This window comes from Anomalospiza imberbis, chromosome 1 (assembly GCF_031753505.1).
Source record: "Anomalospiza imberbis isolate Cuckoo-Finch-1a 21T00152 chromosome 1, ASM3175350v1, whole genome shotgun sequence".
Classification (NCBI taxonomy): domain Eukaryota; kingdom Metazoa; phylum Chordata; class Aves; order Passeriformes; family Viduidae; genus Anomalospiza; species Anomalospiza imberbis.
In genome coordinates this window covers 86,372,197-86,387,229 of record NC_089681.1, presented here as the reverse complement: position 1 = coordinate 86,387,229, position 15,033 = coordinate 86,372,197, and the positions used below count along the sequence as shown (strand labels likewise).

The window sequence follows — 15,033 nt, the reverse complement described above, 5'->3', positions numbered from 1 at the left end:
CACTCTGCATTCAATAAGTGACACACTGTTTCACTCAACCTCAAGCTCCTTATGGTTACAGGTCCAGCTCCCAGCCAAAGCATGGGTTTCCCAGAAGCAAAACACCAGTGGAATGTGAGGCAGTCAGATTTTGTCAGTGAGAATACTATATGCACTAGGAGTTTTTCACATCTGCCCGTGGCCTTGGTTTTCCCCATATCGTCTTTGCTCTCTACATCAAGGAAAAGGACATGTGCCTACTCATTAAAAAAACATCCTGCAATTAGAAATGACTTCTGACAAAATCCTGAAACCACCTCCTCCCTGCCCTGTCACTAACAAACTCCCATTGTTGTTCATTTTATCACTACATAAACTCCCACAGCCATTTTTTTATTCTCTGAAAACGAAGAGATAACCAAGTCACCCACAAAGCAATTGGACTCATAGTCCCTGAGTGGTGAAAGAAGCAAGTGTGAAGTGTATATAACACGGCCATTGTTATCACAGTACCCAGAAAGCTTGGACATAAATACGCACTGAAGGTTTAATCTGTTTTAACTCTCCTGTCAATTCACTTGCATCCTACCTGTATAATTGCTACATAGTTCCTGCATTCCATTAAACACCAAACCAATGCCATTTACAAAGCTAATGTTTGCTTAAAGAGGTATGCCAAGTGTGACAACAATCTCAGGGGGGCGGGGTGGGATGGCCAACACATAGTACTGCCTCAGCATCAGGATCTACGGCTCTCCTCCAGCCCACCTGGCAGCACCTATTCTGTGATGCAAAGCTTTCATCTTCAGTGAAGACAAAAACACAATCACCAAAACCACTGGGGGCTGGAGAGCATTAAAAAATTACGAGTAGTCACCTGAAGAACTTGCAGGCTACTGAAATAAATTGCTTTTAGAGGTGATGAAAATGCCTCACATGAAAACAAGCAGTGCTTCTGACACGTTCCTCTCGCTATGTCAATATACAAACAAGTCTCCTGCACCACTGGAAACATTGCAGGCTGTTCTGCTTCTGCATCTTGAAGCATCTCTGTGGTCCCAATGTGCCTGATCTGTCCTGGGCCTAGGAACCCAGTGCAGGATGTATATCCCCTTGTGTGTGACAGGGTAGGCAAGGCACAGCTACCAGTGATGGCACCACAGGGTTACTGGGAGCCCTGGCTCCTGTCACTGTACCCCCAGGATCCGGGCTGAGCAGGAGCTAGTGCTCCTTGTCAAGCGGCCACACATCCTACACAGCACAGAGGTGTGCCTGGTTCATCTTGCACTCCCCCTCACCTCCCTCTTGCAACATGCTGATTTTCAGCACTACTTTATTTGGGTCTCCCATCAAAAGCTGCACTTGAGAGTTAATCTTTCAGAGCAAACACCCATGTGAAAGTCCTTCACAGTACACCTGTATCAACTGCTAGCCTCAGGACAGTAAAAATTTACAAGTTAAAAATGGTATTTTCCATGCAAAGGGACCACCTCCCCTCCCCCAAACAAAAGTAATGTATCTTATAAAAGGAATATAAGCTTTGTCTTTTATTAAGTGTATTTATTTTCCTCTTTCTTCCTTAGTCTTTTATGTTCCTTACTGTGAGTGAAGAAGCAGCAAACAAAATGAGAAACTGGGAGAAAGATTAAGTTCTTTTTTCATTAGGTCAGAAAGAAGCACCTGGCTGAAAAAAGAAACATCCAGATAAATCATGCCTGTCATCTCAAGAGGCAGGCTCTTCAGGACATATAAATGCACTGCACCCCAGCTCAGCACCTTGCCCTGGTGGCACAACTTACAGAACAACATGGAAGCTGGGGCATGGGAAGGAGCTGTGGATGCCCTGACTTCCTCTGTGGAACAGGTATAGATTCCTAGCACCATCAAGAAAAGCTTATAGCTACTAAGAGTCAAAACCTAACTAGTTAAGGCAAGCATCACACCGCATTGACTGAGTCTTGTCTTAATTTAAAATGGAGTAAGCTGCCATGCCTAACAGTGCATAATCTGGAAGCATTCGTTTTTTTTAAGGAAGTCTAACTATTTCTCTGTTTTATCATCAGCACTATTTTCCATCTTTGGGTAGTGTCACTGCCTACTGTACTTTTAAATCTAGACCCACAGTTTAAGAAGTAAAAGAGAAAGGAATCCTGGGTGATATGAATGTTTTTTCATCTTGTTTAAACTGCTTTAAAAAAATAAATTAGTAATTGTGGAAAGTCTGAAAAGTCCAGCATATCAAATAAAGCATGTGAAACATATGGTAATAGTTTGCTTACTATGAACTTTAAAAAAAAAAAAAAAAAAAAGAAAAAAAAGAAAAGAAAAACCAACAAAAACCAACAACAACAAAAACACCCAAACAAACAAAAAACCCCAAAACAACAACAACAAAAAACCATCAGAAAAGCCTCCCTCTCCTTAAAATTTCACAAGTCTGCTCATGTGCAGTTCCAAGTCAAACATGGATGGCACTGCAGAGAACAGTGATGGGAACAGGTTCTGAGGCTGTCAGCAGAACAGGCCAAGCAGTGCCTCAACACCTGTGCAGAGATAGAAGCACTCTACTTGCAAGGTAAGTTTCCAGATGTATCTAATAAAAGCTGCTGTGTTATCATGTGATTGCTAGTCTTGGCCACAGTCTTCAATTTTTCTATAAATATGATTACAGAGTAGAGAGAGAAAAGCTGTTCAGTTCCAAGTATAGAGATTCAATTTTAAGTAAGAAGGAAAAGACTGTTTTTAGCAGCTAAGGCCCCTTTAAAATTACTTTAGTTCTCAATTGCCTTCATGTTTTGGACTTGCTCATATCTGTAACAATGCACATATAATACTAAGGCTCTGGCTCACAGGCAGAGGTGTAAAAAACAAGCAGGTAAGGAAACAGAACTCGTAACACACAAAAGCAGAATCAAAATATAACAATGCAACAACCAGGCTGCCCTTGGTGCTCAGGCCATGTATCACACCAGGCACGTCTGATTAATTATTACTACATCAGTGCACCTTTTTCTTTTCTTTCTTTTTAAAATTTTCTTAATGCAGACAAGTGTATGCATCTTTATGTAAAAACACACCATTAAAAAGCTTTCTTCTAAATTAAGTTAATATTCTTGAAATCTATAATGCTGATCAGGCTATAAAAGCATTTTAACAGGCTTTAAGAAATAGTCAGTGCTTTGCAAAGCTTGTTCGTTCAAGGGGGCAAGGCAGGATTTGCTATACTTCTTAAGTGGCACCTCTGCAAGAAAGGTTTACATAAGCAGTGCCTGTTGCCTTGCATTACATTCTCCTCTGAGACTACTCCAATTTGTCAGCAGAGGAAATAGCTGGTCTTCTTTAAGAAATGGAAAGACATTTTAGAAAGGAAATGCAGAGCCAAATTTTTAGCAAAATTAATCAGTCTTGATTTTGATTAAGAGTAAGGCAGACAACCACTCAATCATCCTAGATTTTATATTTCAGTAGTCAAGACAAAAATGCCAAATATTTGTATTTACCATTATGTTACCAAGAAATTAAACAAAACACTATGCTCTGCATTACCCAAGACTGCTGATGAGCAAGTGACATTTACCATTATTCTGCTTGTACTTCTGAAACCACACAGACTAAAACCTGAAGTTTTCACCCATGCAGCTCACTAAAACAAAATTGCCCATATTGTGGATGTTAACAAAAAAAAATAGTCTTAATTTCTAGGCCTTATCAAAAATAAAAAGCTTGGTACTACTTTGTTCCTTTCCTGTCTGTGCTCTTTAGCAACTTCCACAAACAGAAGCAAGGAAAACAAACAAAAAGAATGAAACATATCCTGAGACAGAAGTCATTAATAAACATATGAAGTTGCCTAACTCCTCCCACTGAAATTCCCAGTCAGTACCGTGTGTTTTTCTACCGCTGTTGCTATTATTCTCCTTTCTCTCTTAACGTTATTTGCAGAATTAATGTGGCTGTCATGAGCAAAGAAATTCCTATGCTGACCTAAAAATAATACAACTGGGTAGAAGAGAAAGATGGGTGATTCCCTGCTGATGACTCATGTCCACACTGGTGGTGGGAGCAGGCTCCCAGCCTCCACAATGGCAATGTCCCGCTGCAGGGGAGCCTGACAAGGAGGGGGAGATGGAGAAAGGATGGTTTTAAGCTCAAGGGCTTTCACCATCTGTGAAAGAAAAGCTAGCACGTTACAGACATATTCCCCTTCAGGAATTCCATTGCTTCTCTTTCACTTCTTCTGGGACAAGGCAAAGTGAGAGAGATGAGAAAGAGCCAACTGGTTTCTGCTCCTGTGCAACCCCACCCAGGAGAAGATATTCATCTCTTTTTGGATAAAAAAGCCAAAAAACCTTTCCTGGCCTCCACACCCAGGGCCTTGGGAAATAACATCCAACAGCTGCACTAATCTCTCCCATTTGCTGCAGATGAGTGATGGAAAAGCAGCAGTGCTGCGAACCCGCTCCTGCCTCCCTCCAGGTCCTCCTGCTGTCCTGCAATGCCCATTCCTGCCTCCCTCCCCCGCAGCTCCCCAGCGTGTCTGACCCCAAAGGACCTGCTGCTCTGCCATCTCGACCTCGCCCACCCCTATGGGGCTGTGCTGGAACCGCAAGCAGCACCAGGAGCCAACTCCCTGCCAGCTGCAGAGGCTCCCCTCCCCTTCCCTCGTGCCTAAGGGGACGGACACAGCCCAGTAGATGTTCAGTGCGTGCTGCTTCAGAGCCTCGGCAAAGGAGGCGCTTTTCTTTTAACCTTTCCCCCCTTCCACTGCCCCACTGGCCGTCTGATTTTGTTACCGATGTTCTGTCACTCTCTTTAATCCTCTCCCTCAAAGAAGCCACCCTTGGGTGCAGCCAAGGCTGAACCCCCTGCACCAACCCTTCTATTAATAGAGGGATGCACAGCGTTACGTGCATTCCTACAGCTGCACTGTGGTCCAGGCAAGAAAAGTATCGTGTAGGAGCCAGGACAGACCCGATATAAACCAGGGTGATGTTGTGCTTCAGAAATTTGTCAGCATGCAGCAGAGCCAGTGTCTACACCAATGACTTCCCCATCAGAAAAATTCCAGTGAAATTAACTGCTGTAAGGTTTAATAAAAAGGCACAAGCCATGCTGTGTCATGTTTGAACTTCCTTTGTGTGTGAGCAAAGAAAAATGAGTAAAAACTTCTTCCTAATACTGTAATGAATTGCGCTTACCAGCAACACTTCAACAGTGCCAGATTTAAACACCTCTGCCCTGGTGGAATAGTAGCTTACTCTACCACATTTACTTCAACAGAATTAACATGCAACTAAGCCATAATAATGGGAAAATGGGAGATGGCCTGCAGACAGTCACAGAAAGTAGTCATTTTCTCATAATGACTTTTTTTCCTTAATAAAGGTCAAATTTTAAAAAAACAGAAGTGTCAATTATTTGGCTGTACAGTATCACAGAGAAAGAGATGAAGATCAACTTAAACAATGAAGGGTTTAATAGTTAGGGCAAACATATCTGGAGGGCAAAAAAACCTGACCAGAATAGTCCTCTACAGCTACGAAATTAGAAGCTGCACAACATCCAGAATAACAGTTATTTGTGCACACCAACTCATGTGAACCTTCTAGTATTCTTTCAAGGTAAGAAATGAAAAGCTCTTCCTATCTTCTAACACATCTTTCAAATGTGAAAGCCAAGTACTTCTGTGATTTTTAAATTAACAGCAAGAGTTAAAAAAGAAATCTATGCATCTACCATGCTAAAAAAAGGCCACCACTTTTAATGAGTAACATAAGGAGAAATACTTCTCCAGGGGTTTCTCTATCCTATATGCATCCACTGATCAGAACAGGGCTCACAAATAGGTGCAGCTGAATCTGGATTGCAGTCCCTTGCCCTTATCTACATTTGCAGGTTAAGATATGCTCAGCATGCTGACATGACTGCTAACACATTGAGCAGCACCCAGCACTTTGAGAGAGCCTGCAAATAAACAAATCCTACAACTTAGAATCAGGCAGATGTGTTAATAACCTATTTTGGCGCAGCCCCTTTTCCCTCCTGCATGCCCTTTTACAAGCAGCTTTCCTCTACAGTCAGCTTTGCATTTACCAACTTTCTATTCTGGCAGCCAAGCTAAGATATTCAATACCATGTGACACAGCACACAGTTTCACATGAGAGCATCACTCCCTGTGTCCGTTCACCAGACAACATTTTTATCTGGCTGCTCTGGATTCCCAGTTTCCTCACACAATGAGTTCCCTGATGTGAGCTGACCACTTCTAGGCCAGCATTGGACTCGCACTGCTCTTCAGATGTTTCCCAGCTCTCTTTTCTGAACAGGAACTTCAGAAAGCACGTAACATGCACTTCTGTTCTGCTTTTGCAAGACAACCAACTGATTCTACTTCTCCATTTGCTCAGTAAAAGGATGCATTCACCAGCTTGCTTGCATACACTCTCCTCTGCCTCGCCAAGAATTGCATTGTACCACAGCATATTTCAGGTCATAGCATTTACCAGAGCTGGACTTCATCATCATCAGCTGTCTCATGGAATTGCTCCTGCAGTGAAAATGCTGCCATCAAGAGATTAGGAATTGGTTCCTAGTTTCTATTAGCAAGACATTGAGCAAACAGCTTGAAAGCAGAGTGGAACAGGAGAGTTGGCTGAATTGGCCATGTCACACCACTGCCCCTTGTCACCTCCATCTTTGGCTGCAACAAGTTTTGTAGCATTAACTGTGTTAGTACTCAATAACTCCAGTGCAATTTCTACCTAAACTGTCCTTGCTGGTACAACCTCAGTGACTAAAAAAGGAAGTATTGGGCCCAAAATATAGGATGCCAAAAGCAGAGCTTAAGGAGGTCCATGAACATGCTGGAGTGTTCTCCATCCCTCTCAACAACTGTAGGATACAACAATCTCAGAATTATCCATCTTCATTAAAAGAGCACAATGTTTCTTATTTTGAAATGCTAACAAGGAATGAGACTATATGCACATCAACACTTGTGACAGAGAGAAAAGTAGTATATAACCTTACAATGCTGAATGAAGATGACTTGTCATTCATCCTTCAAGTTGCTTCCAGTAAAAGCAGTGTCTACAACCAGAAAGAAGCTTCCTCTTCCGATCATGAACCTATATTTTTGTCTCACAATAAAATTAATTGCAAACATCATCTAGTTTTCAAACACCTTCACTCCTGCAAGTTTGTAGCATCACTAACACCCTCTTTCCACAAAAGGCTTTCCACATGTAGAGAGCAGTGTGCTTCAGAATAAGGAAGCCATTCCCTACTATATAAGGAGAGAACAGATAGAAAGTGAATTCCTAAACTTGCTTAGATATGCATTTGCAAAAACAGGAATGACACTTCAGGGTCTTTTTCTGGCTGTTTTCTTTTTTTTTTTTTTTTCCTTTTAACATTCAGTTCAATGTACTTTTCCACGGTCAGACTACTGCTCCGAAAACACCTTAATATTGTACTAGTCTTTTCTAGTGGTGCTAATGCCTGAAATCATCTCCATACATTTTAAATCTCTGTTCATTGCTTTTCTTGACTGTTTTATCTCCCTAAAACCAGGGTGCAGAACTGCCTTGAAGAACGGTAACTAGGCAATAAACATGCCATATTCTACGTAGCTGGTATCTTTTTCACCCAAAACCCGCTTCCTCTTGTCTTGACTTAAATGAGGCTGCTCATGCACATTGTCTAAAATTATTTAAGACTGGGACATAGATCCAGGTGCCTGGCAGCATCCTACCACACACCGAAGAATGTGGATGTGCTGGCAAAGGGGGAAACCTGGTGACCAGCCTGCCTGAATTGCAAGCTGCACATGACACGTATCTTCAATTTACCCACAGAGTCCAGAAGACCATTCCTATGGCATTTAAGTTGGTGAAGCCAGGTAACACCAAGAACCAATAACAGCATTTTTCACCCATAAGTGTTTTCAAAAACAAGACCTCACAGTGGTTACCCTGGCAAAACTAGAGGCAGATGACCACAGATCATAATGGTCAGACTCCTAACACTTTTCTTTCCAGGGCCTGAGTTCTTCTGCTACTGTGCCTGTTACTGTTCCAAACAATAGCTTTCCATGGCAATGTTCAACCTCTACACAATTTCAGCAAAACTTGAGCAGGCTGTTTTGAAGAACAAGGTAGGCTGTGAGCAGGTTTTGGTTTCCTTTGTTTGGAGGTTTTACAAAAGCACATAACCCTGGGGGAAGAGAACTGCTCTTGTTGTCCTTGTGAAAATATGCCCAGGATTTTCAAGTTACAAGGCTTAATATATTATATCACTGTTTGGACAGGCTCTGTAGAAGGTCAAAAAACTTAATCTCCCCTGAATCCATTCATGGCAACAGGCATCTACTGGTTTTGGTCACCAGGTCAGCTCAGTGACATAAGCACAGAGTGACTTTCACCCTGTAATGTCTACTTATTTCTTGCAGCTTACAAAAATATAGCAAAAGCAAATCTTGTAACTGGAGGCAATGCCACACTGAACCAGATGTGATCAGAAAGCCTCATGATGTTCATTAAGAAGCAACCTTTTACCACATTCAAACTGCACAACTATCCTGGCTGAGAAATTACGTTGGAATGAGTCTAAGAAAGGAGGTAACTGCAACACCATAACCAGCTCCCTCCTCCTCTCCTCAGGAAGACACCTAGACATGAGAGGCAGCATAATTGTCTCTTTGCTGCTGTGAGGAAGGAAAAATGAAAAATACTTTAGCTCTTGGTACAGCATACTGCACTAAACCTCCTGGAGGAGAAGGAAAGGAAATAAAAAGTGTATGCTCTGACTGCAGTGAAATCCAAGAGAGGAATTTTATAGTTCATGTACTTTTTTAAAAAAGCCACACATTTTACTTTAAGCCTGTTCCATGGTATTCGCCAAAGGAAAGAGGAGAAACACGGCATAGCATCTGGAGAGGTTTCTCCCGGGGAAATCCTCACATTTGCTTACACTGCCTACGTTGCTCAGAGCTGTCAGGTGACCTTTACAAGCACAGTTTCACGTTTGACAGCAACCCTGCACCACAAAACTTTCCAGAGAAACTCCCCTGCTCCGTGAGGTTTCTCATTTTCCCTACTGGCTGTGCAGCGTTTCAGCTCTCTGCTAATTATATCAACACTCAGATACAAACTCCCCAAAATAGACAGTGTCCTGAGGCCCCAGCTGCAGGGAAGCAGACTTCTTTAAATAATCCAGGTAGAGAGGCCGAGGGGGTCAGAAAGCACTCCTGGGCCACCTCCCACTGCTCAGGGCATTGCAGACAACCTTGCCGGTGGTGGGGGGGGGGGGGGGGGGGGGGGGGCAGCTCATGTCTTTAATTAGGGTGTAGGACACAGGGCTTCAAAGGGACAGAGACTGACCAGGGGGTGTAATGCCAAGAAGGAGATGCAGTGCCACAGCCCATTGTCCATGGGACAAAGGGCCCTATTATTACTCTCAAGACCAGGGCAGTTCCTACCATAATTAGGAGACAAAGATGCACGATTTAGGATTTTACATAATCAAGAGATACTCTCCCAACCAGGAGGCCCTCTCACACAATCAGTGGATTAAGAATTGTTTATTCTGTTGCAAGTAAACAATGAGGTGCTCCCTGCTCTGGGTTTTACATGAAAAAGCAGTTCTGGGCAAGACAATGGGGAGTGTCTTTTCATCTGACTTTGAACAGCTAACCCTGTGATTTAAAGTTGTTCATTTGACCGTATCTGGAAGGGTGATGGCCCACCCTGTAAATTAGCTGCTCACATACTAATCCCAGGGCTGTCAGACAACCTCACCTTTTCTGCTGCTTAGCAGAGGGGGGCCGGGACAGACAGACTCAGAGAGCTCTGGGGGCAAGAGGCTGTATTTACACAGCAGCACTGAAATGGCGGGATTAAAGGACCACAGGGAAGCCAGGCAGAAGCTCCTGCCCACCCTGGCACCTTGCCACGATTGAGGATGCGTTGTAGATGCATCCCTGAAGGGAGGCTGGTGCCACCATCAAGGCAGTGCCCACTGCTGCACTGCTTCAGAGCCAGTTTGCAATCCTTTTTATAGGAGCTAGGGGAGCAAAGAGGAATTGGATGCTTTATCTGTGCCTTTACAATGAAAAGGCATTGGCTAGGCAGATTGAGCATCACTTATTTTTGATCATGACAAAACAGTCTGTGCTGGGCCACTGTCTACTGCAGTAGCTCCAGACCCAAACGATCCACCAGACCCAGAGTATCTGACCCTGGGATGCACATCCAATACCTTCCTCACAGGTCCTCATCAAGTGACTCTGCTTTTACAATATGGGCAATAAAAGGAGACTGGGGGTGTTACACTCCCTGCCCTTTGCTCACAACACAGTTACTGTGCTTTTTTGTTTGTCTGAACGTCTAACAAGAGTTACTTCCCCTTGTGTTCTACAATAAGGCAACAACAGGGTTTGATGAAAGCCTTCTAACACTCTGCAGTTTGCTTCCCTGCCACAAGTACACCCATATACACAGGTCTCCTGCTCTACTACTCCAGCAATATACTCTTTTCTTCGGCTCTGTCACTCAAAAAAACACTCTTAAGCCTCACCAAAAGAACTTCAATCACTTGTACTCAGGACTGAGAAAGGCATGCTACATTCTCTGTGTCTTATTGAATCCTACAAACAGTATTGCAGAACCCTGGGAACCAGGGGATTACAGCCCCTGCTGGCCAAGGATTTTAACCCATTTCGTTCAGGATGAAAGAGTCACCTTAATAGCAGTCCAAACTGCTCTGCTTACTAGAGGATTTTCTGTTAGGCTGGGCCAGGCAGACAGTGTCATTTGACTTGTCTAGACTAGGACAAAAGGTGTGGTTTAAACCAGATGGGCAGGCTAAGTTGCACCTTAATATATCAGCTGCCCAGAGAGGACCACATCTTACTTGTCCTGTTTTCACTGACACGTCTTAAATGGCTGAGGCAAATACCTGACAAAACCTCCTTACTATCACCTAGACAATTCTATAAATATAAGCATCCCAGAACTAGTATTAAATCATACCCACAGAGCTTGACAACTGTGACTTTCATTTAGGGACACATTCTAGTCTTTGCTGCTCAACAGAATCAAGGGTAGCAAAATCCATTTCAGGAGAATATTATCCCAAAGCAAGCCTAATACTAGAGCAAGAGCCGCATAAAGAGGAACAGCATGTCTGCACAGTCACTGTGTCTTTCTGCCTTGCCACAGCAGACTGCAAAACTGCCAAGCTAGAAGGATATCTATTCCATTATCTTATCAAAGCAAGAAAATCCACCTCTCCACTCAGGTCCATGGAGTATAACTTTGCAAAGAGGTCATATCTTCAGAGAAGCTTCAAAATGAGAGTAATGACCCAATATGTCAGCTGCTTTCTCTACAGAATGAAGTGTAAGGCAAAATTTTTCCAGACTCCATTTTGTGGGGGTTGCAGAGCTCTTACTGGAGAACAACTGTTTTAGATTTGATCTATAATGAAAATTTACCTCATTTATTTCAGAAATAGCGAAGTATGTTTAATTAACTACTACTGAATGGACCAAGCTTTCAACTCCTTTCCCCAATAACTGCAACATTAACAACACCTTTAAAAAGTATTTTACATGTATTTACCAAGGTTTTCAAATAAAAATTTTGAAAAGGGAAAATTTAATAAAATTGATCCCATTTAATAGACTGGGATGCCTCTGCTCCATGCCATTCTATTAAGAACCTGTATCCAGAAGTGAGTGTTGACACTTCAAGATGCTGAATTCTTCACCATTTCAAAAAGATCATTGGAGTCAAATGTTCCAAAATAAGTTTAAAATATTGACAAGCTTCTGCAGATGGACAATTTCCTTTTCTAAAGTAGCAGCTTTTCTATGTGTTTCAACTAGATGTGAAAAATTTCTTTTATATCTTCGTATACCTGGCTCTACATTCTTCCATGGTAAAAAACAGGAAACAAAACAGTTTCAGGAGTCCCAGAGGCAATTACTTGAATCAAAACACAACATTCAGGCACCTTCCCAAACAATTAATAAATAATTTTTCCTTGTTAAGAAAAGCTCATTTAAGCCAAAATCCACAACATTCTCTAACCTCAAAAGGCAGAAAAGCATAAAATATTTTATTGAAAGTCTGAAACCAGAAACTCATCTACCTTCACTCACTCCAATGACTGAAAAAGCCTTTCTATCCAGCTACTGCCTTCTCCACAAACACAGTAATCTCATAGGATGATACCTGAATACTTTTATCAAGTTTTTTTATCAAGTTTTAAGCATCTTCAGTGTATCTTGTTACAATTTTGCAATGTTGGCGTTTTACAGTTTTATGTAACATTGGTGTGCTTTGACAGGAGAAAGACATACTTTAATTTTTTCTAAAAACATTTCCAGCTATTAACTGGCAAGATTTCCTGTATTTGCAAAAAATAATAAAATTAAGCCCTACAGCACCCTGGTGACACAAGATGAGGCAAAGCATTTAAAAACCTGCTCAAAACCACAAAGGGGGGTAGTTAACAGTGCAGGGGGCTGAGGGGCTCCTGCCCCTCCACAGCAGGCTTCTTCAGGCTGTCTGGTGACCAGAGACACTCTGGGTACTATCTCTTACCTCAATGAATTATCTGGATGTGTCTCCATGTGGGACTCCAGGCCATACTTGCAAAAAAAGTCTTTGAAACACACTGGACAATGATAAACTTCATCATCAGCCCTCTTATCCCCTTCACCGGAATGGCCATCCTCGACAACCTTCAGAAAAAGGGGAAAAAAAAACCTCACTAGACCAACTTGTAAGCAACAAACCAAACTTGCAATCCATTCAAAGTCTTTCTCTTACACAAAGTTGTAGGCTTCATGTGTAACCTTAGTGCAAGCAAATACAAAAACATTCCTCAAGAGAGATGTTAAGTGACAGAGCCTTGGCACATGTGTAAGAACACGCATGAGAGAAAAGGATGCTTGGTAGGAGATAAAGTTTGCAGCTGAGTCACAGATATATCAGTTCTAATGAGGAACTGTGATTTGAAGAACTTATAAACCCATGTGTTCATATACCACTGAACTAGCATTCCTTCCCCTTTAGAAAGCCAGGGGAGCTGTCAGCCTAAATTATTTATGCCACTGAGATACTGCCAACTGCTAAGTCAAGTGGTTCAGGGAGAAGCAATGAACTTCTGCATGTTTTCTATACTTCTCTTCTGATTAGAGGGAGAAAAGCATGCACAGAGTGAGGGATACTGTGCTAAACGGAACTGCTACTAGCGTGCTATTTAGAGATATTAAGTGGAAAGAGTCGAGTTAAGTTTGGCAGACACTATAAATTTTGTACAAATGACTGAGATGTGTTAAAATATTTCATAAACAAAATGCTAATGGAAAGGTCTAGCCTTCAAATAAATATTTTCTAGTCACTCTTGCAACTCCAATAAGGCAGGATTATGCTACTGTGAAAGGGAAATGTACTGTAGATTTTTTTCCCCCTCCAGATGTTGACAAAAGCAGACTTTAGCTGCTGCTGCTTTTTAAGCAAAATCTGTTTTTTTAAAGTTTAAATCATGATCCTCCAAAAATACTACAAAATATAAGGCAGGACATAAAAAAGTTAGGGGAAAAGCTGCAGCAGCAAAAGAATAGTACATCCTCTTGTCATCCCACAATAATTATTTATAAATCATAAGTAAATTCAAAAATTTAAACAATAAAGAATTTTAAAAATCGAATTATTTCAATCTCTGAAATTAGAAAATAATGTTCAATCCCAGACAACTATGTTGGCTACACAGGATAAGCAAGGCAACTCATATACAGAGCTGTAACAAGTCTGTGCTGACTGCACAAACAGAACAGCTGACAGTTTAGGAGGTAACCAGGAACATCTTTAGCTTCATGCCCCATAAAGAACCTTTTTTGCAGGTGTCCTCTCCTCTCTGTCCAGCTCAGCATCGTGACTGAACTTCCGTTTTGAAGACAATCGCCTGCGCTTCAGTGGCGAGGGGGGAGTGGTGCTTGCTGTGCTGTTTGGATCCTTCTCATGAATCTTCATGTGCCTGAGAGGAGGGGGAAGAAGACACTGTAAGCAGGCAAATTCGGGGCAGGAAGTCCAATGTAAGTTTTAATGCCAACACCACTTCTAAAGTTTGCCTTTAAAGGATGCCATCAGAGATCCCATAAACCAACCTGAACTTCTGAAAAACAGCTGAGGCATGATCCAGCACGGGCCCTTTGCAGTGTCTGGGCCTGTGAGGGGCCACAGCAGGGAGCCCACAAGCTTTCCCCCATGTCCCAACTCACAGCATGACACATGCCCTGCTAACATCTATTTCCATGAGCACCGTGCCCATTCCCCATCATCCACGAGGTCCTGGTTCTGCCTAAACCAGCCCAGCAATCCACATACCCAGTCTCCCTGTCTTGTGGCAGTCTAGAAAGCAAAAGCCTGCAGCTTAGCATCCACTTCTCTCAGTGCAAAAAAAGCACCTCATCTTCAACCGGCTCTCTGTCTAGAGTTTGAGACTGTCCTTCAAATAGATCTGTATATACCAACGCCACAGGAACATTTCTTAAATATATTTGTTTCCTTCTCATCCTTAACACAATGGTGGACCCCAATATCAAATTTCAAGTGCAGCTTTGAAGTCAGGATTATCTGGTCCCACTGTTACAGTGCACTAGGTATGGCTTGCAAAACTCTGTACTGCCAAGGCATGTTCACAAACCTGCTTTCCCAGGAAAACAACTATTTCTTGTCACAAAGACACAGGAAAAGGGAAAGGAACAGAATTACTCAGGAAGCAATCTCATTAAAATCTCATTACCTGACCCACTTGCCTCTTGGTTTTCTGTATTTACAACCTCAGGAAGACACTGTTGTCTAGTTCCCTTCAGTTAGATGGAAGGTATTGCTGCCACAATTTTTCTTCTGATAACTCAAAGCTCAAATTTAAATTTTCTTTTTTTTAAAGATATGGCCTTTAACCTCACTTCAAATTTGTATTGGTATTGGGAAAAAAAAAAAATGTATGCTCCTAGATATAATGGAAATTTTGAGATATTT

At 42.1% G+C, this 15,033-nt stretch overlaps 1 protein-coding gene across 8 annotated transcripts in view; it reads right to left on the bottom strand.

Moving 5' to 3' along the window:
- The window catches only part of RREB1 (ras responsive element binding protein 1), a 119,814-nt gene that overhangs the window by 23,197 nt on the left and 81,584 nt on the right, over window positions 1-15,033 (bottom strand). For all 8 annotated transcript variants that reach the window (XM_068198982.1, XM_068198924.1, XM_068198934.1 and 5 more), the window contains 2 exons: window positions 13,882-14,026; window positions 12,589-12,728 (listed from right to left, as the gene is read on the bottom strand). In XM_068198982.1, coding sequence (XP_068055083.1) covers window positions 12,589-12,728; window positions 13,882-14,026 — 285 coding nt within the window. The remainder of the gene's footprint in view (window positions 1-12,588; window positions 12,729-13,881; window positions 14,027-15,033) is intronic.